At 47.4% G+C, this 25,802-nt stretch overlaps 1 protein-coding gene across 1 annotated transcript; it reads right to left on the bottom strand.

The window, feature by feature from the left end:
* Positions 1 to 1,396: 1,396 nt before the first annotated feature.
* On the bottom strand, positions 1,397 to 25,785 carry PCYT2 (phosphate cytidylyltransferase 2, ethanolamine). Its single transcript, XM_044297147.1, has 13 exons — positions 25,646 to 25,785; positions 18,362 to 18,450; positions 16,759 to 16,920; positions 15,161 to 15,227; positions 14,990 to 15,080; positions 14,864 to 14,908; positions 10,513 to 10,651; positions 8,184 to 8,266; positions 8,033 to 8,110; positions 7,350 to 7,415; positions 4,804 to 4,869; positions 4,442 to 4,530; positions 1,397 to 3,595 (listed from the first exon to the last, which is right to left on the bottom strand). Exons 1-13 carry the CDS (start codon positions 25,723 to 25,725, stop codon positions 3,493 to 3,495), a joined length of 1,158 nt encoding a protein of 385 aa, XP_044153082.1. The 5' UTR covers positions 25,726 to 25,785; the 3' UTR covers positions 1,397 to 3,492.
* Positions 25,786 to 25,802: the final 17 nt, after the last annotated feature.

The raw sequence follows: 25,802 nt of genomic DNA, 5'->3' as shown, positions 1-25,802 counted from the left end.
TAGATGATAGCTCGAAAACAAAAAACTGTCTGCCCCCAGCACAGTCCACCTCCCCATACTGTCTGCCCCCAGCACAGTCCACCTCCTGTACTGTCTGCCCCCAGCACAGTCCACCTCCCCATACTGTCTGCCCCCAGCACAGTCCACCTCCTGTACTGTCTGCCCCCAGCACAGTCCACCTCCTGTACTGTCTGCCCCCAGCACAGTCCACCTCCTGTACTGTCTGCCCCCAGCACAGTCCACCTCCTGTACTGTCTGCCCCCAGCACAGTCCACCTCCTGTACTGTCTGCCCCCAGCACAGTCCACCTCCTGTACTGTCTGCCCCCAGCACAGTCCACCTCCCCGTACTGTCTGCCCCCAGCACAGTCCACCTCCTGTACTGTCTGCCCCCAGCACAGTCCACCTCCTGTACTGTCTGCCCCCAGCACAGTCCACCTCCTGTACTGTCTGCCCCCAGCACAGTCCACCTCCTGTACTGTCTGCCCCCAGCACAGTCCACCTCCTGTACTGTCTGCCCCCAGCACAGTCCACCTCCTGTACTGTCTGTCCCCAGCACAGTCTAACTTTCCGTACTGTCTGCCCCCAGCACAGTCCACCTCCTGTACTGTCTGCCCCCAGCACAGTCCACCTCCTGTACTGTCTGCCCCCAGCACAGTCCACCTCCTGTACTGTCTGTCCCCAGCACAGTCTAACTTCCCGTACTGTCCACCCCCCAGGACATTCCACCGCCTGTACTGTCCACCACCTGTGCTTTGCACAATGCTCAAGGGTCTACCACTGCACTGGATGTAACTCTGTATTAAGATAAGAAGGACCCCCTCTTATTTAAAACCTACAGACAACCTCATTATGTAATTGCTATAAAAAGCAAATATAGAAACCTAAAACCTCCACCGAAATGAACAGAGAGTGACACTGAGCGTCCACTGTTAAATGCTTTCTCAGTGTGGAGAATGCATTATTCTTCCACCACACAGGACAGAGATCCGGGGACCTGTTCTGGAGATAGGTGCAGGTCCCCATGTGATACCCAGGGGATTGTCCGGCCCTGTCATGGTGCTCTGTCAGAGCCAGGCAGCAACATAAGAGATTAGGTGTTGTAGGCTGGCTATAGACATGGTGCTCCCCATATTGTAATAGATCAGGAGGTTCTTCCATTGCTTATCTGAAGGCAACAGGTTCCTGCCGGTAAGTGCCTGATCTGTCAGGTCCTGGACCACCACAACCGTTGACATATCAGAAGTAATAGTGATGATTGAACTGCATTAAACATGTCACCGCTTCAGTGATGCCGTTCATGTCGTCATTATCTACCATATGCACAATTCCCGTACAGCCCATCATCCATCCCACTGCGCACACGCACCGCTGCCAGTGAAAACACATACACGAAGATTAACAATTATAATCATTTAATTTAACACTCTGATAAATGTCTGACCACTGCAAATTGTCATTAAGCATAGACAAGACTCTGGGGGGGTCAATATATTTAGGAGTAATGGCATATGATGGTATAGGCAGAACCGGGTGTATATGGGGAGGGGGGGGGGGGAGCGTGTACGGATAGGAGTACAGATTTACGAGACGATTATCAGTCTTCATCTGCTACAGAATTGATTTCACTAAAGAATATAGAGGTTAAATAGTAGGACTATTGAGCTTTATTTTAAAACCAGTTAAAGTTTATTCCATGTCTGGCTGTTTTGTGCATCCAGCTACTGTAAAACTACTAGTCCCAGCATGCCAAGATGGTTGGCTTCTTTCAGTGCATGCTGGGAGTTGTAGTTTTTTAACCGCTGGACAGCCAGATGTTTTCAACCACTGTCCTAGGAGTAGAGTCGTTAGCAGGATCTGAGCTATGTATAGACGGGTGGTGGAGCCTCACCAGTGTTTAGGATGCTGGGGGCTTTCCTTCCTTTATAACCATCAGCTATACGTACAGTGAAATAATAAGTTATATCAGAAAGTTCCTATGGATTATGTATGATATGTTGGCCCTTGACTGAACCTTATCACCAGTACACAGGTTAGGTGATGTGTGTGATTGGTGGGGCTCCAGCTGCTGGTACCCCCACCAATCATGATAAACTGGGATTCCATGTCCTCTGAATGGAGCACGTTGCCACCACACTGAAGGTCTATGGGACTGCCACAGACAGCCATCTCCGTCAGTCCACTAGAGCCTGCATGGGGCAGCAGTATGCATGCTGGACCACCGCTCCATTCACATGGGGGGATACAGGACCCATGATTGGGGATAATTAGGAATTATCTGACGTCTATGGCCAGCCTTAGGGACACAGAAGACCCTGCTCCTCTCCCTAAACCAGGACTCATAGGAGCAGTGCCGTGTAATCCTCCTTCAGTATTATTCTGATCCTAGCATCGCAAAATAGAACCATCAGAACTTCTAAAAATTATTTTTTCTTGTTGTGCGCATTAGACCTTACAAGGGACCGGTCACGCTGAATTCTTCCAGACGAGCAGTGCTGTGCCCTTAGACATGCCAATCTTGTCCCTGTGAAATGCCAGTGGCACCGCACACTAATAAAAAGATAAGAGGCCGCTTCTTATAGTTAAAAAGAAAGCTCTCTCTGCAGCTTTACATAAAAGGAATTTTCTCATGATTTTAATAAATTACCTAAAAAAAATCTTGTTTTTAAGATGCCAATGTAGTTAGAAGTGGCAGTGCCAGCATGTTAGGGAGAACCCTAGCCTATAATTGTTAAAAGGGATTCACAAGCTGATGACCTATCCTCAGGCTAGGTCATCAATATGAGATGCCCGACTCCAATCAGCTGTTTGTGGAGGGCGCCATGCTCTTGTGAGTGCTGTAGCCTCCATGCAGCTCGCCAAGCACAGCGCCGTACATTGTATAGCGGCTGTGCTTGGAATTGCAGCTCAGCTGGGGCTGAGCGTAGGCCATGTGACCAATGTACGGGACGCTACTAGCCTAGGGCTCATGGAACGCTGTGAACTCTTCATACAGCTGATCGGAGGGGGTCCCGGGAGTCAGACCTCCACCGTTGTCCTGTGGATAGATCATCAATATGAGATGCCCGACTCCTGGCACCCCTGCCAATCAGCTGTTTGTGGAGGGCGCCATGCTCTTGTGAGTGCTGTAGCCACCATGCAGCTCGCCAAGCACAGCGCCGTACATTGTATAGCGGCTGTGCTTGGAATTGCAGCTCAGCTGGGGCTGTGCGTAGGCCATGAGACCAATGTATGGGACGCCACTAGCCTAGGGCTCATAGAACGCTGTGAACGCTTCATACAGCTGATCGGAGGGGGTCCCGGGAGTCAGACCTCCACCGTTGTCCTGTGGATAGGTCATCAATATGATAATCCCGAAAAACCCCTTTAAGGCGTGCATGCCATCTGCTGGACATGACTGGTATAACGCAGATGAGAGGACTCTGTGTGTATGATGGATGAGTGCAGGTTGTAGTACAGCGGAGGATAGCAGTGTGAGTACGAGGAGCAGGCGCTCAGTTTTCTTTGCCCTCTATGATTCTCTCTCGCATCTGCTGTGCTTCCACGACTGCCAGCTCCTTTGCTTCCTTCTTCTGATTCCGGGCTTCATACTCCAACCTATAGGAGGGGTTTCATAGGAGATAATTACAACCACTGTAATGCAAAGGTGGGGTTAATGAAGATACTCGCTGCTCTCCTGACAATACATTGTGTGCCCGGCTGCAGCATAGCACCCCGATCGCTGGACAATAAAAGGTTCCCAGATATATTGAGATTAGGGTGCGGCTACATGGCGACACCCAGAATCGCAGAGTAGCGGCGATCCTATAGAAATGAATGGAATTGCCGTGCGAGTCGCAAGAAATACAACATTGCTGGATTTCTTTGGTGGGAGTGACATCTAATGTATTTGGGAGTGTCCCAACTCTCCCCTTAGGGCAAAAGGCAAGGACAGAAGGAAGGATGGGGCTGTTAGATTCAATCCTGTCCTATTCTTTGTTCTCACTGGAGATAAGCAGCCACCAGAGGTGTCTGGCAGGGGCTTAATCCTCTCTCCCCAGTGTGCCCCGCATAACAGCAAAATTAAAACCTGGGCGACTAGGTATGCTTAAAAGAAACCTCAAAAAACAACCACCTGTCAAAAATCCTGCCATTCCGGGTCCCCAGAAGGGATGAGGTCCTATGACCGATGCTAGAGGCATGTGTCGCTCTTGCACATAAGAACGCTGAGGACCACGGACTGGCAGCAGTGGTCATGTGACTTCATCACTTCTGGTCCTGCGGGGACCCCAAATGGCAATGACAGGGATGGGTGGTGCTGGAACAGCAGAACTTTCAAGGGAGAGAACTGTTTGCTGGTGGCCCTCTGTGCAACCCCTAAATGATGCTGAGGTGGGCAGGTTGCATTCTATGTGGCTGCTAGTGTTGGGCTAGGCCTAGATACAGTAACAGGATAATACTGACCTGTTTTTTATGATCCTCTGCACAATATCATCTGTTGTGAGGTTGTTCCCGCTGTCGACTGTTCGGAAAATTCCTCTGCGTTTCGGCTCCTGAAATAGCGGTACATTTTAATGACAGGAGCGGTATAGTGAGCGCTGCCTGACAGGGACAGCAAGTAGGGAAGACAGCAAATAAGAAGGGGGCCCGGAGGGGAACAGAAAATGAAGTGCTGCTTCATAAACTGAAAAAAATATGACACGTGAAATCAAATTGCTCCACAAACCTCTGGGCTAGAAATATAAGAGAAACGAGGGAAGGATGAGGCGTACGAATATCGGAGAAAACAATAACTGCGGCATAAACTGTAAGCAGTAGATACTCACTGCATAAGGGTCAGATCCATCCTTGTCGGGAAGAACGTCCGTCTTGCCATGACAAACAAGGTCAACCTGAAAAAAGAATCATTACAACGCAATGAATTCTGACTGAGCGCTCTCCTGCGGGAACTACACTACAATCATCCAAAATACTGGGGAACCTGGAGACAAGTCAACACTCTGAACTCCTGTCATGTTCCTCAAACTGTTCCTGAATGTGGCCAGGCATCACCCTGATGACAGAAGCTGCTGCCATCATAGGTAGATGACGTGTCACATCCACATGATGCCAGGACCCAAGACTTCCCATCAGAACACTGCCTCTCCTGGCTTGTCTTCTAACTGTAGTACACGTGGCACAAACACCCGGCCGCCTACATGATGCCAAATGTTATTCCTCAGACAAGGTCACCTTCTTCCATTGCTCCATGGTCCAGTTCTGATGATTATACCGCGCAACAATGATTTTGCTACTGAGAGAAAAACATGTGATTTATACTAAAATGAGCACCGATTCCAAATATGAACTAAGAATTTGCCTGACACGTCTAGATTTTAACCCCTTAAGGACCCTAGGATTTTCCATTTTTGCGTTTTACCACTTCCCGCCTTCCCATAGTCCTAACTTTTACATTTTTCTATTTTTAACATAGCCTTATGAGGGCTTATTTTTTTCTAATGGCACCATCTACGGTTGCATACCATGTAGTAGGATGTGGGGAGGAAAAAACACTGTACACTATGCGGTAAAATTGACCTGTTATCTTCATTATCCAGGTCAGTATGGCTACAACGATACCACACTTGTCTAACTTTTCTTGCATTTTAATACAGAATTTTTTTTTTTTTTTTTTTAAGAACCATATTCTGACCCCTATAACTTTTTTGTAGTTATGTGTACGGGGCTGTGTAAGGGCTTAATTTTTTGCGGGACGATGTCTTCTTTTCAGTGATACCAATTTGAAGTCTGTGCGACTTAGGCTAGGTCTACACGACGACATTTGTTGCGCGACAAATAGGGCGCAACATTTGTCGCGCAACATTTTGTTGCACCAATGTCGCGCGACAATTTTTATAATGGCAGTAGTCTATGGTGTCCCACTGCAACATGCGACTGCGACGCGACAGTCGCAGAAAAATCCATCTCAAATGGATTTTCTGCCACTGTCGCATCGCAGTATGTCGCAGTGCGACACCATAGACTACTGCCATTATAAAAATTTTCGCGTGACATTAGTGCAACAAAATGTCGCGCGACAAATGTCGTCGTGTAGACCTAGCCTTAGTGAGTGCGTCTTGCAGCTTGGGAGGCATTTGTGCTCGTAGTGCAGAACTTCCTTGGGAACAGACGAGACAATATGCTTACAGCATATGAACAACTTGGCTGCTGAATGTCATTGATAGTGCATTTCTTACATTCACATCTTGACTTTTTCCCACCCAATTTGGGACACGTAAGTGACGAACATGGAGAGCGGATCCATAAAGATATTTCTACAATGGAGAACAGGTATCAAGGCCACTGGAATCCCAACATGATGGGGGACTACTGCTGGTTTTAGCAACGGGAAAAGATGACCGTTCACAAACGCAAATGCTGGGCCTTGCTCAAGTAAGACTTTTAAACTGTAAAAACTAGACTTTTTTTGAAATGTTGTTATTCCATGACATTTTCATACACTGTTTACTACGCAAACTTTGATGTAGATCAGGTAATTGTTGGAGTAAAACTCGTTTTATTCCAAACCCTTCAATGCTTTCCAAGTGCTTAATTCATCTAGGCATACTACTTATGCACAACATTTCGTGAATGTATTACAACAATTCTGACTTCGGATTTGCAATCCGCACACTCGATTTAGTATAAGGACAAATGGTTTTTTTCCCAGTAGCAGACAAAGTTTTTTTTTGTTGTTGTTGTGTGGTGTTATGAGCCCATTGTGGGTACTTTCAGCAGTGGACAGGGGTTGGCATGGGCACCAGTCTGTGGCTACACAGCAAGCTGCGATGCCCTGTGTGTACTGTAGCCAGCATTAAACGGAATGGAGCAGAGCTGCAATACCACAAGGACAAGTGTGGCACCGTTTTTGGAAGATAGCAGCCTTGTTTTTCTCATCCTGTGAAATTGTTCGTCAATTTGCCTTTGTTCTCCGCAGTACACCATTAAGCCTTTGGCACCCATGACTATTTCACTGGTTGTGCTTCCATTTTTCATAGGTACTGACCGCTGTATACTGGGAACACCTCACAATACCTGCCATTTTGCAAAATGATAATTTGTCCCTGACAAAGTCGCTGAGGGCCTTACCCTTCCAACACATCAACTTCAAGAACTGCCTGTTCACTTGCTGCCTAATATATCCCACAGACAAGTTTTCTGGGGCGAGGACATGCTCCATTATATTCTGGGGGACTTGCAGGAACGTAGCTCTCCGCAGCTTCCCCAGTTTTTGCAGCCACTGATGAAATTATAGAGCCATGCCCTAACTGTACTTGGCTAGAATACCCCTTTATGTGAACCTGTCCCAACCTACTTCCCGGATTTAACGCACCTTGAAATGATCCAGAAGATCAGAAGTGACGGAATATGGCGCTCCGATAACCACTTCGGAAACGTACTGCATGGAAAGGAATTAAGAAGACGGTGAACGAAATAATCAAAAGGAAAAATAAAAAATCTGCTAGTTTGATGAATACTGCATGAAATTATTTTACCAGCAGACCCTAGATTACAGGACTAGGTAGCCTGTAGGAGCCACAGGGCGGACAATGTCTTAGAAGGTATCCCCCTACATACAGGATAAGTGGGGGATCTGAACACTGGGACCCCCACCATTCACCAAAATGGGGGTCCTGTTCCGCCGAATGAATGGGGCAGCAGGCTGAGCATAATGACTGTGGCAGTGACGGAGATACAGTGCTCAGCAATCTCATAGAGAATGAATGGAGCGGTGGTGCTGCTTCATTCACATCGGGGAACGGGGCTCCCGTTTTCGTGATCCAGTTCCAGTATTCAGACCCCAACGATCAGAGACTTATCCCCTATCCATTGGATAAGGGATACCTTTGTATTGTAAGAAAACCCCTTTAATGGTGGATCTGCACAGTGAAAAGGAATTGTCCCGATTAACACAGCAAGGGCATGGATCTGGTCATTGCATATTCACCATTTTCATTCTGTCCCCACCAAAATCTGGCTCATCAGTTGCAGATCTACTTTGTTCTTTATTCTCACCCTGCAGGCCAAAACGCCGAGAGTCCTCTCATGGATGTTCATGATGGGGTAGTTCTTCCTCTTGTAGTGATTTACTTCCTGCAAGGACAGACGGTCAGTAAAAATGACAAAACCTTCCACTGATAGGAGCCAAACCTGTGATTTTAGTTACCTGGTCGAAATGCAATCCCACAATGACGTACGGCTTCTCCGCCAAGCTGTGGACCGTCTCCAGAAAATCTATGTGACCGATATCTGCAGGAAGTCATGAAGGATCCAAAACCGTGAACAGGGCGGACGCAGAGTCAAAGATATAGAATTTGTCAAGACAGATTGGCCCATAAATCCGTGAGACATGCCTGCCGCGCCCTAAACTGGGGTTTCGGACGACTAGTTTCTAAATGATCCGTCTTTCATGGTTGGCATCTTGGATGGCGATGCCATAAGTAACAAATGTCAATTTGGACTAAATGACTGATTGACTATGGCCTGGTCTGGGCGTTCACTGACAGGATGCAGATCTATTGTTTGGAATGAACAACTTTTCAACTTCATTGTCCAACCAGAAGCAAATAAACCTAACAAGGCGTAGGGGTTGGTAGATAACTGGCATCACTCAGGATCTGTCATATTTGTTTGTGCCATGATAAGACGCCGTTTGGTCTAAATCAGACTTTTTGGCTGTCCCAAAATCTGTTGTATACGGCCAGCTTTACTCTCGACCTACCTATACCCAAAACTAACATAAACAGCAGCAGGGACTGCAGGAATCTACTGCATTATTGGTCGAAGGCTACAAATTATCTCTGTGTAAAGGCAGCCCAGGCCGCATTTATAAGCCCTACATGAGGGGTCTCTGAGACTGTTGTTGGAACCGGAGCGCTGGTGACAATCTCCATTTTCACCCATTGGACTAGAAGTGTGACTTGCCGGCTGCACGTACATCACCACTACTGGTCAATTGATGGCTGGCAGCAGTGACGTGCATGCAGACAGTATGTCACACTTCCAGCGGGGACCGGAGGTGAAGAAGAAGACAGCTCAAAGCTGCAACCTTGTGCACAGCTTGCACGTATAAAAATGGCTTACCAGTCTCGGAGCTCCGTGTGTGAGCGTGATTCCCCGTTCTAGACACTGCTCGTTTCTTAGAAGAGCACTGATTCACGAGGGGTGATCAATAAGTTATCTACCCCAGCATGTTCTGTCAGTGTTAGAGAGCCGAGCTGCTCTGTGTAGGTTCAGACATGTATGGACATGCAACACACACACAGTAGCAGTTCAGGCTGATGAAAGCACTGGAAATGACAGTATGGAAGGTGCGGGTCTACAAGGAAAGCGAGGGATTTGGAGCTTCGATCGGTGAGTAAATTCCTTACAAAGGAAGAAGCCTAAAAAAAGCCATGAAAGGAGGATTCTGTATATGGTGATGAGGCCAGGCAGTTATAATGGGGTAGGGAATCATTTGAAGATGACACCCCTTTCAGGGCGACTCGTCCAAGCATCTACAGAGCAAGTGTGCCGTAAAGTGGAGGCCATGATTTTGGAAGCTTGTCGGGTCAAAGCCAGTGTTCTAGCTCATGAATTAGGCATTTCAGTTGGCACCGTTTCCAGTATCATTCATGATGGATTGATGATGTCAAAAGGTCAGTGCGAAGAAGGTTGACGCCTGAGCAGAAAACTTGTTGTCAGCAATTTACCCAAGAGAATTTAGACATGCTTAGAGAACATCCGGGAAACTTCTATTCTCAGATTACTACAGGTGCTGAAACATGGGTCCACCACCATGATCCTGAGAGCAAACAAGAGTCCGTGTAACGGAAGCGCAAGGAGTCACCAACGCCAAAGAAATTTCATGTGCAGCAGTTGGCTGGAAAGATCGGGCAGGATGTTTTTTTTTCTGTTTTTTATCTTTGTTCTGTGATTTCTGTTTAGTCTGTAGTATATGCTTGAGGGAGTGGCCCCTTCAGGTGTGAATGCGCTCCTATTTTATCCTGGGAGTAGCTTTCCTCTGCACTTTTGCCCTTTCTATCAAATAGGGCTCTTTCACACGAGCGTATGTCGTGCGTGGAATCCGCTGCGTGAAAGAGTGCCAAGCCCCGCTCCGGACAGCAGAGACACGGAGCAGTAACATGATTGATGATGCTCCGTGCCTCTTTGTGACCTTTTTACTACAAAATCACAGCGAGATAAAGTGGTCATAGGCGACCTTGATTAGGTGGTACATGTAGGTGTGTGCGCTCCTCCTCCCACCAGTTACTGATGCACATAGAGGTTACTAGGAGCAGCACACTATATGTGCGGGGTCTGCGCTCCTGAACATAGAAGCCCAACGGCTTAGGTAGGTTTAGTGTAGGACCCGCCTGACTGAGACCACCTTGGTGGAGGTAGGTGGGCACAGATGTGTTTTGATCAAAATATATTGGCTAAGAGTTTCAGATTTTATATTCTCAGAATGAGGGCTTGGTCCATATATAATGCTAGCATCTATTATCAAAGGATACGGAAGAGATCGAAAGCTCCAGCGACGTATATAATGGTGTCTCCTGGTGCCGGCTCCTTCCCCGAGGCAAACTGCATGATCTTCTGGGACGTCTGAAGGAACTGGGAGACTCCTGTGTATGGACTGCTGCCCCTGGCGTCCTGCGTGACACAACCATTAAGACACAGGTGAGAAAATGGTCTCCGTACATCAGTGCAGAGAGGCTGCGTTTAAGACTGCCCAGACTATTACAATGCAACAAACCCTCAGCTGCGTGGGCAGAAACTGACAAAACGAGAGCGATTTTTTTTATTATCTGAGATTTACAGAAACCAATGGGTAACCAATCACAGCGCAGCTTTCATTTCCTAAACTGCTCAGATAAAATGAAAGCTGCAATATGATTGGTCGGTATGGGACAGCTCTGACAAGTCTCATCTAATGTTCCCAATTGAAGTGACCACGTGAAGAGTCCTTGCAAATGGGGACTGACTGAAATAAGGAAGGAGATTTATCAAGACTGGTGTAAAAGGAAAACTGGCTCAGTTGCCCATAGCAACCAATCAGACTCCAACTTTCATTGGATTTATAGGGGCAACTGTGCCAGTTTTCTTTTAGACCACTTTTGATAAATCTCTCCCAAAGTGTATCACTACAGAACTATTCACTATACAATCTGAATAGCCCCTTTAAAGGGCATCTGTCAGCAGTTTTGTACCTATGACACTGGCTGACCTGTTACATGTGCACTTGGCAGCTGAAGGCATCTGTGTTGGTCCCATGTTCATATGTGCCCGCATTACTGAGAGAAATTATGTTTTAATATATGCAAATAAGCCTCTAGGAGCAACGGGGGAGTTGCTATTGCACCTAAAGGCTCTGTGCATCATTACACCTGGCCCTGTCAATTGCAGAGAGAGCAGAGCCTCTAGGTGTAACGGCAACGCCCCGATTGCTCCTAGAGGCTCATTTGCATATATTAAACCATGCTTTCGCTCAGGAACGCGGACACATATGAACATGGGACCAACACAGACGTCTTCAGCTGCCAAGTGCACATGTAACAGGTCAGCAAGTGTCATAGGTACAAAACTGCTGACAGATGCTCTTTAAGACGGTCACTTCATGACTACGAGACCACGGCTGTGTTGTCCTACCACATGACGGCCTGTGCTGCATCCATTTGTTGCTATAGCAATAAGCTCTGGTGTCAGTAAGTATCCCAGCTACACCAGCATAAATAATTAATGGTCCTTATATCCACTAATGCACTAGACTGGCAGTAACACGACTCCTGGGATCAGGCTGGAGCCTGAAATTCAAAGAAACCACGAGAGTCTCTTGTCGTCATGCACTACTCACCTCTCTGAGCCTCCAGCGGGCCCTCATACCCTCCACGCCGGAAATGCCAGTCACTGGTTGAGGCAGCAACCAGTGATTGGCTTAAGTCCAGCAACTGGCCGACTAGGCATTCCAAGTATTTCTGGCCAGATCTATTAAAAAAAAATATATATCTTCTAGAAAGCATCTGTCAGCAGAATCAACCCTATTAAACCAGGTTGACCCTGTGCATCCTTGCTCCTCTCCCAGACCCTCCCTCTCCTTCTGGACTGACACATCCAGGTGAGAAGCCTATGCAGGAACCCATCCCTGCCAATCGAGGACAGGGAGGAGCTGGGAGAGGAAGCTGGAAGAGCAAGGGTGCATGGAGTGGCTTGGGCCCGCCCTCAGTGCACTTAAAGGGGTTTTCCGAGACTTTAATACTGATGGACTTATGCTCAGAATAGGTTGTCAGTATCTGATTGGTGGGGGTCCGACACTCGGTACCCCTGCCGAACAGCCGTTTCAGAAGGCACAGGCGCTCACAGTAGCGCCTCTGCCTTCTCTCTGCTTAACCTAGGCCAAGTAACGACACGTTCATCAGTCACATGACCTAGGTGCAGCTCAACCCTATAGAAGTGAACGAAGCTCAGCTGCAATACCAAGCACGGTCACTATACAATGTACAGCGCTGTGCTTGGTGAGCTGAGAAAAGGGCGCGACGCTCACTGGGAAGCCTTCTCAAACAGCTGATCGGCGGGGGTCCCGGGTGTCAGACCCCACCAATCAGATACGGATGACCTATCCTGAGGCCAGGTCAACAGTATTTAAAACCCTTTTAACTGCTCGTTTTCATATAGATTAAGAATACTTTCTCTCTTGAATGAAGCAACTGATCTGCATAAATCAGGTAGGATTAGACCTTCTTGGCATGGTGCCCGATTTACTAGTGTTGATCCTGCTGATAGGTGCTCTTTCAGGACACAGCCCAGTTTGGTACTTTATATCTCAAAAGCCATAACTCACAAAATGACAGGATATCGCAGGGGACAGGGCAACGCAGGGGACAGGGCAACGCAGGGGACAGGGCAACGCAGGGGACAGGGCAACGCAGGTCAATGCGATTATAGCAATGCTAAATGTATATATTTTTTAGCGTCCAAAACCAGAAAAAAGCACTGCGGTGCTCACCATCAATCTTGAATTGCAGTTTATTTTATAGTTAATAGAAGGTAGTGGACACAGAGCAGTGCACGGGTGTGAATGAAGCCTCCAGTGACGTGGGGGGAGATAGAAATACCTCCCTCCCATACACGTCACCGGTATATGTGCACATGAATATACAAAAACATATACAGTATACTTTAAAACCAATCATTCAAATGAAAAACAGCCAAATCATTTAACCCTAAAGGTCCCATAGCTTGCGTTCTAATTAGCCATGCGGCTTCTCGCTGGAGAAGGATGCGTTTTCTATCCCCCCCTCTTACTGGGCTCTGGACTTTATCTCTGCATGTTCATGCATGTGCTCAATTATCCTAGTGGCTCAATTTTTATCTATTATAGATTTTTTATGTTCCCTGAAGCGTACATATAGACATCTATGTGTTTTTCCAGTGCGATACCTCCCGCATGGGCAAAAGATCACAAATACCACATACTGGGTGGATAGATTTTTTATATCTTCTACTTTTACTCTGTAAGAGCACTTTTTGATTTGTTTTTGTGTCCCTGTTGGAGCGGTGTGAGGGCTTGATTTTTAAGTTTCCCTGGTACCATTTTGGGCTACACATTTCTATTCCATTTTTAAATGAGAAAAAATACTAAAAAGGTGTGATTTTTTTCCCATAACTTTAAGGTGTGCACCATCCGGGGAAAAACATTAACTTTCCAATAATAAAGGACTTTGTTATGGTGTTTAGCTCGTGTTGCTTCTTTTCGCTCCAATTTTTTTTCCGTTCTTCAACTTTTTCGATATTGTGGACAGGTTACTCCAATAGGAGTAATACTCACCTTACTGATGCCCTGCCGCTCCTGTGCCGAGGCTAGAGTGATGACCACTGCAGCCATTCACTGAGATCAGCTCTGCAGCCAGTGTGCCGCAGTCACATGTTGAGATGACACAACATAACTGGAGCCGGGTAAATGGAGGCTGGCGGGAGACCCATGAAGCATCGGCACAGGAGCAGCAGGGGACTGGTAAGGTGAATATTACTGGTTTTGTTATTTTATAACATTATAAGCTATAGATAAACATTTTCATGGGGCTAGACCACCCCTTTAAAAGGTGTGTGTCCTGGTAAAAGCATCCCTTTAAAGAGGATCACCTTTATGTTAATAAAATATCAGTCCTGGGGCATCTTTGTAACTCAGCATTAAGTCATTCCTCTGTTATTCCTCCTGGAAATGTAGAAAATAAATTGACAACAGGGTGGTACCATTTGCTTGTCGATAAGGAGTGTAATACACAGCCTTGTGTAAGGACACGTCCTGCTGACAACAGGAGAGACTTCAGGTCCATTTAGGCTACTTTCACACCTGCGTTTAGGTGCGGATCCGTCTGGTATCTGCACAAATGGATCCGCACCTATAATGCAAACGCTTAGATCCGTTCAGAACGGATCTGTTTGCATTACCATGAACAAAAAATAAATAAATGATAATGCAAACGGATCCGTTTTGACTTTACATTGAAAGTCAATGGAGGACGGATCCGTTTGAAAATTGAGCCATATTGTGTCAACTTCAAACGGATCCGACCCCATTGACTTACATTGTAAGTCTGGATGGATCCGTTTGCCTCCGCGCGGCCAGGCGGACACCCGAACGCTGCTGAGCGGAGCGGAGGACAAACGCTGCCAGACTGAGGAATTCTGAGCGGATCCGCATCCACTCAGAATGCATTAGGGCTGGACGGATGCGTTCGGGGCCGCTTGTTAGAGCCTTCAAACGGAATTCACAAGCAGAGCCCCGAACGCTAGTGTGAAAGTAGGTGATGGGAGTCAGCATAAGATTCATCGCCTATGTGACATATCTGAAAGCGCGTTACCCACCTTACCAAAGTTGTCTTGGTGAAGCTTGTAATCTTGAGTAGCTTCCTGTGGAAGGAAACGTGGACAGCTTAGAAAACCTGGACATGGATCAGTACCGCACTTCCATTCTACACGTCAGAGCCTCACATTGCTCACTACACTGTGGTGGGCTTTCGTCATGAGCAGCATACGTCCCACCAGGTCGGTAGTGGACACCCCCTGTGTGCGCTGGCATTCCCTGGAAGGAAAAACGAGACCCCCAATGTCATCAAAGTCATTTAGTCCACAGCTCTCTGACAACCGGCGACCACTGCTGACCTGTATCTTCCAGCGTTCTTCACCTCTTCGTACGTGTCCTTCCCATCCACCGTCAGGGTGATGTCATCTGCCGAGCAGGAGAAGAAATGGTTGTGCGTTAAAGGGGATATGCAGCCAGCAATATAGACGACCTATCCTCAGAATAGGTCATCAGCATCCGATCGTGGGGGTCTGACTCCCACTCCCCCCGCAGATCAGCTGTTTGAAGAGGAGGCGGCGCTTGTGCCGTCGCTACTTCCTCTTCCAGATTACACTGCGCGTCATCTCGGAAGAGGAAGTCATGATAGCATGAGCGCCAGCTCCTCTTCAAGCAGCTGATTGGCGGGAGTCGGACCCTCGCTGATCAGATATTGATGAAATACCCCGAGGATAGGTCATCAATATGTCCTGACTGCACCCCTTTAAAGGGGTCTTCCAAGATATATTTTTTTATTGATGACTTTTCCTCAGGATAGGTCACCAATATCAGATTGGCGCGGGTTCGACACCCTGCACCCCCACCGAATAGTTTTTTTGTAGAGAAGGCTGTGCACCATGCCAGCACAGCCTTCTCTTCAAAAACCTAAATCGGTGTGGGTGCGGGGGGTCGAACCTGCGCTGATCTGATATCGGTTACCTATCCAGAGGAAAGGTCATCAATAAAAATGTCTCCGAAAAATCCTTTAAGAATCAAACACGAAAATCTCATCATGTGGTCATTCGATAACGAAGAAGTGGGCAGAACAAGTTGTCCAGGTTTTCTTATCCTCAGGACAGGCTACCAATACCCGGTTGGAGGGGGTCTAACACTCCGCCGATCAGCTGTTCCCCTAACGCCAGGAGTAGGCCCCGAAACTACATAGCGCCATCCATTGTGAAGTGGACAGAACGGCATAGTGCAGCATTGCTTCTACTCAAGTGATTGGAGTAACTGCAGTTACCAAGATAGATGGAGCTATGTAGACTGGCGCCACAGCTGATCCGCGGGGTGTTTGGTGTCGGACCCCCGCTGATCAGATATTGATGGCCTATCATTCTAAAAATCCTGGACAGCCTCTTTAAATAAAATAAGGGTGCATTTACATGATGATATGTATTTTTCGGTCAGCAAAAAATAGGGATGGCGTCCGTGTGACGTCCATTGATCATCCTTTTTTTCGCAGATCCATTGTAACAATGCCCATCCTTGTCCGCAAAACAGACAATGGGACATGTTCTATCTTTTTTGCGGAAATAAGGAATGGACATACGGATGCGGACAGCACAGGGTGTCCAATCCACATTTTTTGCGGGCCCATTGAAATGAAAGGGTCCGCTTCCTATCCGCAAAAAGAAGCAGACCAAAAATATGGTCGTGTGAAGGGGGCCTAAGTTATATACTTCCCTCCCTTTAGATGAAGAAGTCTCCTGCTAATGAGAGGATATCCTGGAAGTGCAAATATGATATACGACCCTGTGCAAGACGTCTAACAGCGCCTTCTGCGTGCGTTCATTAACCCCCTACCTATAATCTTCCTAAATAAGACACTTCATGACCCAGTGTCTTATTATTACACGGGTTTAACGTTCACCCCCATCAGGGTGCAGTCACAATCTCTTCACTATTCCAAGTTACTCACTTCCATGGACGCAGAAGTCACAGTTATACTTGTCCAGGGTCTCCAAGGTGGTGACGTAGGGGGCGGCGCGGACAATCTCATCCACCCACTTAATGGCTTGTACCATCTTGTAGCGTTCCTCCTGCGTGAAGACGGGTGGGCCCTTGTGGCGGGAGATCTCCTCTAAAAGTAAAAGGCATTATACATGAGCCGCCCCCGCCATCAGAGAGTTATTCCTCCATTATACCCTCTGTCATTCACTCCAGTTACCAGTGATAGCGGAAAGGGCCCCCGGCAGCAAAATGTCACGTTAGAAAGAACAGGAGCCAATCTGGGCTCATCTATGATATCCGTACAACCCACACAGGACATGCGATATTTTTACGCCAGAGGAGGGAGAACATGGATGGGATTTTTAATCTTGGACTCTCATCACCAAGATGCAGCGGGCAGAATGATCAGAAAGAAGTAAGAAGAGCCGGGGGAGCGTGACATGTAGAATTAAGATATGGAGGCCGCCGGTGGCATCCTGATAGTCAAGTGCTCGACTGGAAAGATTAGTTCTGCAGGAGCCAGAGCAGGGAGCGCCTAACGGCAAGGACGGATAGTAACCAGTGCATCGGTGGTGGTACAACCTCTAGGACCCCTCCAATCACAACAATGAAAGGACTGGGGTCCCTTTGAGTTAGGGCCCATGCACAAAACCTTATGTATTTTGCGGTATGCAAAAAACGGATCCGCAAAAAATACGGATGACATCCGTGTGCATTCCATATTTTGCGGAACGGAACAGCTGTCCTCTAATAGAACACTACTATCCTTGTCCGTAATGCAGACAATAATAGGACACCCTCTGAGCCCAGTAACGCCCCCCTGCAGTGCCTAGCCCGCCTTAGTGTATAGCCCAAGCACGCCTCCTCGCTATGTAGTAACCTCCCACAGTCTAGTTTAATGGCGCCGCCCCCTCTGGTACGTCAGCTAATTCATTCAAACCAGGCACCTTGAATCTTCAGTTAGTCGGGCTGAAATCTCGCACAGGCGCAGTACCGCCTACTGCCTGCGCCTGGGGCAGGCGCACGGGGATCGCAGACTCATTCACTTGAATGGGTCTGCGATCCCTCGGTTCCGCAAAAAGATAGAGCATGTTCTGTCATTTTGCGGTGTGGAGGCACGGAACGGAACCCCAGAAAGCACTCCGTAGTGCTTCCGTAGTGTTCCGTGCCTCCGGATTTGCGGACCCATTAAAATGAATGGGTCCGCATCTGTGATGCGGAATGACAGCAGAACAGTGCCGTGTATTGCGGATCCGCAAATTCGGTCCGCAATACGGGAACAGGACACCAAAGGTCGTGTGAACGAACCCTTAGAGGAGCATGCTTACCTACTCCCCCACTGCTAAATACTAGCTCCTCTGGTCCCCGCTCTGGTGTGACGGGCGGGACACATGTGCCGCTGCAGCCAATGACTGGTGGCAGTGCTGATATGTCCCCCATGTGTCACATCACTGAGCCCCAACGCTGGACAACACCTTTAAGGGATTATTTGCTGTTTATGCTTTTTTATTTTACATTTTGTGCCCCTTTAAATTCCACCCTGCACATAGAATGGGGCTGACCTCACTTACCGTCTGTGTGCACCCCGGCAATCAGGTAGTCGCCCATAGCCCGTGCCTGGCGCAGCTGGTTGGAGTGCCCATAATGTACCATGTCATAGCTGTAAGAAAACAGAGGATTCTCAGTCATTTACTCCTGGCCAGGGTGGATTTGATTTAAATCACTAGTCAGTAAGGCTTGATTTAAATTATAGTTTTCTACATAAAAAGACTAATTCTTGCTGGTATAACTTATAATATGCAAGTAGATGAAGATTTGTAGAATAACAACTTTTCATATTAGTTTGATTCTGCATTCATAGGTTTGTAGAAGTTAGGATTAAGGTATTTTTCTCAACTCTGTTAATGTTATAACATGTTTGCTGTGAAGAAGAGGCATGTGATCTCTGCTGAGTCAAATTCAGTTTTGGGAACTGCAAAAGTAAACCAAGCATCTGTGATAATATCTTGTAGGCAGAAAAACGGCCCAATAATCTTACAAAAACCTCTGGAAGAGCATGACATTGTGAATGGATTAATGGACATTTGTATTTACCCCAAAAAATACACATATACAGCCTTATTCTACATAATTAAAAAAAACTAAGCATTTTATAAAAAAATAAATAAAAAAAAATAAATGATTTTTATCCACTCTGCTCCTGACAACATAAACCAGTGACGGAGGAACGGAGACAGCCACTGGAAATCAGACGTCAAAATCCACATTACTCATCTCCCTGTAAAATAGGTCACAAAACTGAAAGATATCGGGATTTCTGCAATTACTCTAAGCCAGGCATCCTCAAACTGCGGCCCTCCAGCTGTTGTCAAACTACAACTCCCACAATGCCCTGCTGTAGGCTGTTCGGGCATGCTGGGAGTTGGAGTTTTGCAACAGCTGGAGGGCCGCAGTTTGAGGATGCCTGCTCTACGCTCTCGTTGGTTGAACATCAAGCAGAACTTCATAGAGGAATTCTACGTATACCGCCCCTCACCAAACTATACGCAATCTCATGCTGCAACTTCATAGGGGTTGTGATCCTGAGAGAGATAAGAGTCATCAAACCCCTCGGGGAGGACATTGCAACAGGTCTACATAGTGCAAATTAAAAATGGGAAATGAGAGGCCCAAGGCTGCACCACAAGAGACCCTGCTGGCAAGATCTCCTTCTGATTTCCATCTGGCAACCAGCCAATCAGCGCAGAGGGGGGGTGCCCTGCTCTCCTCATGGATACAGCGGACACTTCCATCGGGAAGGGATATTGTTTTAAACGTAATATTCCAAGAGTTTGTAATTTTTGTTACTTTTTTCTTCATTTTTGCAGTACTGTACCATAGAAAAATACTGTCCTTCACCTTGGGGAGAGCATGAGGAGACTTATAGGCCATACATGCTCCTCTGGAATTCTGGGAAGAAGGGATGCAAATGAGCTTGCAGCAAGCTCCGCCTCTGAGGCCACCAGATGTAAGACAGTTATCCTATAAGTCAATGTTCGACCCCTTAAATATTCCTTGAGACATGACTTGGATAATAATTAAGCCAGCATCTCATCTGCAGACAGCCGTTTCAGGGTGATTGCCCCTCATCAGAGTGCAGAGTATGCATGGCCTATAAGTCTCCTCACACCGATTAAGGTGCTCTCCATTAGGAGACATAGTACCCCCCACACACACATGCCTTCAAGTCCTGACCTAGGCCTCTCAGCCAGTACTCTCTGCTCTGTACTGATGAGGGACAATCACCCTGAAACAGCTGTCTGCAGATGAGGTGCTGGCTTCTTTAATATCCAAATCATGTCTCAGAGCCCATTTAAAGGGTCGAACACAGACTTATAGGATAGCTGCCTTACATCTGGTGGTATCAGAGGTGGAGCTTGTTAAGAGCTCATTTGTATCCCTTGTGTACTATGGCAGCAGTCTGCAGAAATGATAGTACTTCCTCTATAAATAGGTAATCCAAAGTCAGTTTACTGCTGCTGTGAGGGGAAGATCTTATCTGAAGAGTAATCCCCATGATAATAGTAGGTGTAAAACTGTGATAATGGTAAGACGGCTCTATAAGTCACTGGACTGCTCTGGATCAGGACACAAACAGAAGAGCACTGCATCGATTAGTGTAATGTGTGATACTCTAACTGAGCCGCTGCAGGAGGAGCTCTCTGGCCCCAGTGATGGTCTGACCAAGAGAGTTAGGCCTTTTTTACATGAACGTGACAGCTCTGTGCCTGTGCTGCGGACCACATAAGGCAGTTCCGCAATACACGGGTCACCAGCTGTGTGCATTCCGCATCATGGAAGCGGACCCATTCACTTGAATGAGTCCGCAAATCCGGAGATGCGGAACGGAAGCACGGAACGGAACCCCACGGAAGCACTACGGAATGCTCCAGTGGTGTTCCGTTCCGTGCTTCCGTTCCACAAGAAGATAGAACTTGTTCTACCTTTTAGCGGAACGGACAGATCACGGACCCTATTCAAGTGAATGGGTCTGTGATCCGCATGCGGCTGTCCCACGGTCAGTGCCCGTGCATTGTGGATTGCAATTTACCATCCACAGCACGGGACCCTTGCGTTCGTGGGCAAGAGGCCTTAGGGTGCATCCGTTGCTCCGTTCCGTGGGCAAAAAAAATAATATAACATGTCCTTTTCTTGTCTGTGCTTTGCGGACAAGAATAGGCAGTTATATTAAAGGCTGTCCGTGCCGTTCCGCAAATTGCGGAACGCGCACCAATGCCATCCATGTTTTGCGGAACGCAAAACACACCACGGTCGTGTGCATGTAGCCAAAAACTGAATTTCATTATTTTATTTTTTTCTTACGTCAGCCCCTGCAGCGCCCTCAGTATATACTGTATTATGCCCCTGTCTAATGTCCCCAGGACATATACTCACCCCCAGTATACAGTACAGACCAAAAGTTTGGACACGCCTTCTCATTCAAAGAGTTTTCTTTATTTTCATGACTATGAAAATTGTAGATTCACACTGAAGGCATCAAAACTATGAATTAACACATGTGGAATTATATACATAACAAAAAAGCTGTGAAACAACTGAAAATATGTCATATTCTAGGTTCTTCAAAGTAGCCACCTTTTGCTTTGATTACTGCTTTGCACACTCTTGGCAATCTCTTGATGAGCTTCAAGAGGTAGTCACCTGAAATGGTTTTCACTTCACAGGTGTGCCCTGTCAGGTTTAATAAGTGGGATTTCTTGCCGTATAAATGGGGTTGGGACCATCAGTTGCGTTGTGGAGAAGTCAGGTGGATACACAGCTGATAGTCCTACTGAATAGACTGTTAGAATTTGTATTATGGCAAGAAAAAAGCAGCTAAGTAAAGAAAAACGAGTGGCCATCATTACTTTAAGAAATGAAGGTCAGTCAGTCCGAAAAATTGGGAAAACTTTGATAGTGTCCCCAAGTGCATTCACAAAAACCATCAAGCGCTACAAAGAAACTGGCTCACATGCGGACCACCGCAGGAAAGGAAGACCAAGAGTCACCTCTGCTGCGGAGGATAAGTTCATCCGAGTCACCAGCCTCAGAAATCGCAGGTTAACAGCAGCTCAGATTAGAGACCAGGTCAATGCCACACAGAGTTCTAGCAGCAGACACATCTCTAGAACAACTGTTAATAGGAGACTGTGTGAATCAGGCCTTCATGGTAGAATATCTGCTAGGAAACCACTGCTAAGGACAGGCGACAAGCAGAAGAGACTTGTTTGGGCTAAAGAACACAAGGAATGGACATTAGACCAGTGGAAATCTGTGCTTTGGTCTGATGAGTCCAAATTTGAGATCTTTGGTTCCAACCACCGTGTCTTTGTGCGACGCAGAAAAGGTGAACGGATGGACTCTACATGCCTGGTTCCCACCGTGAGACATGGAGGAGGAGGTGTGATGGTGTGGGGGTGCTTTGCTGGTGACACTGTTGGGGATTTATTGAAAATTGAAGGCATACTGAACCAGCATGGCTACCACAGCATCTTGCAGCGGCAGGCTATTCCATCCGGTTTACGTTTAGTTGGACCATCATTTATTTCTCAACAGGACAATGACCCCAAACACACCTCCAGGCTGTGTAAGGGCTATTTGACCATGAAGGATAGTGATGGGGTGCTATGCCAGATGACCTGGCCTCCACAGTCACCGGACCTGAACCCAATCGAGATGGTTTGGGGTGAGCTGGACCGCAGAGTGAAGGCAAAAGGGCCAACAAGTGCTAAGCATCTCTGGGAACTCCTTCAAGACTGTTGGAAGACCATTTTAGGTGACTACCTCTTGAAGCTCATCAAGAGAATGCCAAGAGTGTGCAAAGCAGTAATCAAAGCAAAAGGTGGCTACTTTGAAGAACCTAGAATATGACATATTTTCAGTTGTTTCACACTTTTTTGTTATGTATATAATTCCACATGTGTTAATTCATAGTTTTGATGCCTTCAGTGTGAATCTACAATTTTCATAGTCATGAAAATAAAGAAAACTCTTTGAATGAGAAGATGTGTCCAAACTTTTGGTCTGTACTGTATATACTGGCCCGAACTAGTACCCCCAGTATAAATATATGGCCCCCGGTATGATTGTTTAGCCCCCATAGTGCCCCCAATATTATTATATTGCCCATATTGGAATTTGCTAGGCGAGTAATGGTCTTTTATTTTATTTTTATATATATTTTTTTTCCTTCCTGAAACCGGACAACCCCTTTAAATAAGACTGTCTGGGGTAGTAAAAGTCCAAACAAAAAGGAAGTTAGAAGAGCCAAGACAGGAGGTGGAGCTGATCCAGAAAACCAGCATTTTATTTAAACATAAACCAGTCAGGGAATAATCATATATGCGGCAATACGTGATAAAGATTGATGATCATGTCCCTTTAAAAGTAAATCTACACTTTAAGCCCCCCCGACCCCCCCACCCCTCCCTCATACACATTACAGTCCCATTGGAGGGATCAGCCTGTTTTCAGCAGGAATTGTCAACGCCCTTTGTGGTATGGACGGATGCCAACCTGCTCTGGCACCCGCTTGTCGTAGCCATATTTATAAGCCCCCCGAGTGGCCGCAGAAGTAATTTCTCATATAAAGCCCATATTCACGGTTATTCACCTCCCCCCAACCTCCAGCTGTAATGACAGGGCAGGGGCACGAGCGCTGACTGCCCCCCTGCGGGCATCTCTACCCCTCTATTATCTGCTCTCTTTGTACGTTTCATCTCTTGGATTTTTTCTAAGGGACCACGCGTGTGCGGGATATGGTGGCGCTGTGTGCGGGATGTGGCGGTGCCATGTGCCGTCTCTGCCCGGCAGGAGCAGCCTGTGATTGCAGCACTCTGTGCATTATGCAGCTCGGCACAGAGTTGGCCATAGCCGACATGTGATCTCACCCTCCGCACTGCCCGTGCTGGGGTCTGATCTCCACATTCCTGCACAGGCTGCTCTACAGGTTGTGTCACCCCCTGCAGACGAGGAGCGGTCGGCTGCATACACCCCCCTCCCTGGGCACTAATCACATGACAGCGCTGCAGGCTACACAGCAACCAAGATAGCTCCATAGAGGAGGGTGGAATGACAAGTTATGACAGACCCTCCTCTGCTTGCTGTCAGTGACAGAAAAGAGCTCTATGAGCAGGATAGGTTTTTAACCTCCGCTACCATTTTAGAGGGCACCAGGGCCACCCCACAAGCTGTAAACTGCACGAGATCTCATCATTGTGACATCCTGAGCAATGACACAGGCGACAAGAGGAACCCAAGAGGACGCCGCTTATCTCTACACAGATAATACAGGCACAAAGGTCGCCAAAACAGGACGCGTCGTACCCACGGGAATTACACTGTACAAGCTCCAGGCTGGAACCGTGTACCCCAAACAAGGGCAAAGTCCTCTACAGATCACCACAGGCACAGAAAAGAAATCCCGACTCTGCCAGGGCGCCAACCATAACATGGCACCGGGGCACCTACAGGCAACCAGTCTGGGGTGACAACTGCGCTATCAGTCCACAGCAAGAACCAATTATTCATAGTCATTTTACCACACAACCTCAATTTTTCCCCCCTTAGGATTCTGCAATGTGGCGTCCCTCTGTTATTCCTCCTGGAAATGCATGATAAAATCGACAGCTGGGAGTTACCATTCCTATGGTGAAATGGGCGCGTTTCTACGCACGGTGACATCATCCACTCCCTTCTGACTAGGGGGAACGGTAGAAACCAGATGTCAACGTAATTACACATTTCCAGGAGGAACAACAGAGGAACAGCACAGAGTTCTAGGGAACTGAATGTCCTCTCCAGTTTGCAGAATCTGAATACTTTGGCCAAAATGCACTAATCAGACAAAAAAGTGTAGAAACCCTCGAGAGGACACTTTTTTAAACAGGTTTTTGGGGCAGAACATTAGGAAATCTGGACCCTTGTGTTTTCATTTCTCGCCATCTTGGCCTGCTGTCAGTGAACGGGAACCGTTATAGACCTAATCCTTCTTACAGCTGCGGATTCGCTACAATTGGATCCGGCCTAGACAATCCTCCACACATCTGTTCCCTGTCTATGCTGATGGGTTGCTACAATGTACCAGTAACTGGGGTACACGAGCTGTTCACCCCAGACCGGATACTGAGGAACCAAACGCTGGCACTGGTAACAGGTCTCTGCAAGCAAACAATCGTGCCCCATTCACTGACAGCAAGCACAGATATTAACGGAGGGGAGTTTAAATGTTAAGCGTATTTAGAAAGCTGCAGAACTTTTCCTTTCTGTATCCCGGAGCCATAGGGTAGATCCTGTTACCCAAATTCCGGGTGGGAGGGTGCGGCACCTCGCGTCCTCACCAGACCTTACATAGCAGATGATGGAGCACAGAAGCCCAAGGCGCTGTTCACACAGATGGAAGGCATTTTTGGCTGCAGAACTTACTTCACCAAATCTGCAGCGTGCAAATACCCCCTTAGAATGGAAAGGGATGTGGAGACCTTGAGGCGGGGGGTTCTAAAGGGCTACAAAAAGATGGCAGCTTCATTCCAAAACCAGCGCCACCCCTGCCCACAGGTTGTGTGTGGTATTACAGCTCAGTCCCCTTCACTTCAATGGAGCTGAGCTGCAATACCAGATACAACCTGTGGACAGATGTGGTGCTGTTCTTTGCTGGAAAGCTGCCCTGGAACCAGCCATTAGCTGGCAGGAGAGCTGCATACACATGTGGACACCCCCGATCAGATGACGGGTCAGTCCGGGGTGTACTGCCCCTTTAAGAAGGTGTGCCCCCGCACGCTGACTATGCACACACGCAGCGCGGCTCTTCCTCTCACCAGCCGTCGCACCACACCCGTACGGGCCTCCGGGATGCCGTCTCCTGCAGGGCGGGGTCATCGTGTCCGTTCCGAATCATCTCGGGGAGTTTAATGAAATGTCAACCACCCGGAAACGTCCCACAAGCAGAACAGTTCCTCCCCCGGAAATGACGCA

The sequence above is a fragment of the Bufo gargarizans genome, chromosome 6 (assembly GCF_014858855.1).
Source record: "Bufo gargarizans isolate SCDJY-AF-19 chromosome 6, ASM1485885v1, whole genome shotgun sequence".
In the NCBI taxonomy this organism is placed as follows: Eukaryota; Metazoa; Chordata; class Amphibia; order Anura; family Bufonidae; genus Bufo; species Bufo gargarizans.
The sequence above is the reverse complement of the archived record's forward strand: the minus strand, read 5'-3'. Positions and strand labels throughout refer to the sequence as shown.

Coding starts and splice junctions, on each gene's coding strand:
- PCYT2 (XM_044297147.1), bottom strand. CDS start 25,725: ATGATTCGGAACGGACACGATGACCCCGCCCTGCAGGAGACGGCATCC. Junction 8,111..8,183: donor TGGGATTGCATTTCGACCAG/GTAACTAAAATC, acceptor CTGTCCTTGCAG/GAAGTAAATCACTACAAGAG. Junction 4,870..7,349: donor ATCTTCTGGATCATTTCAAG/GTGCGTTAAATC, acceptor TTCTTTTTTCAG/GTTGACCTTGTTTGTCATGG.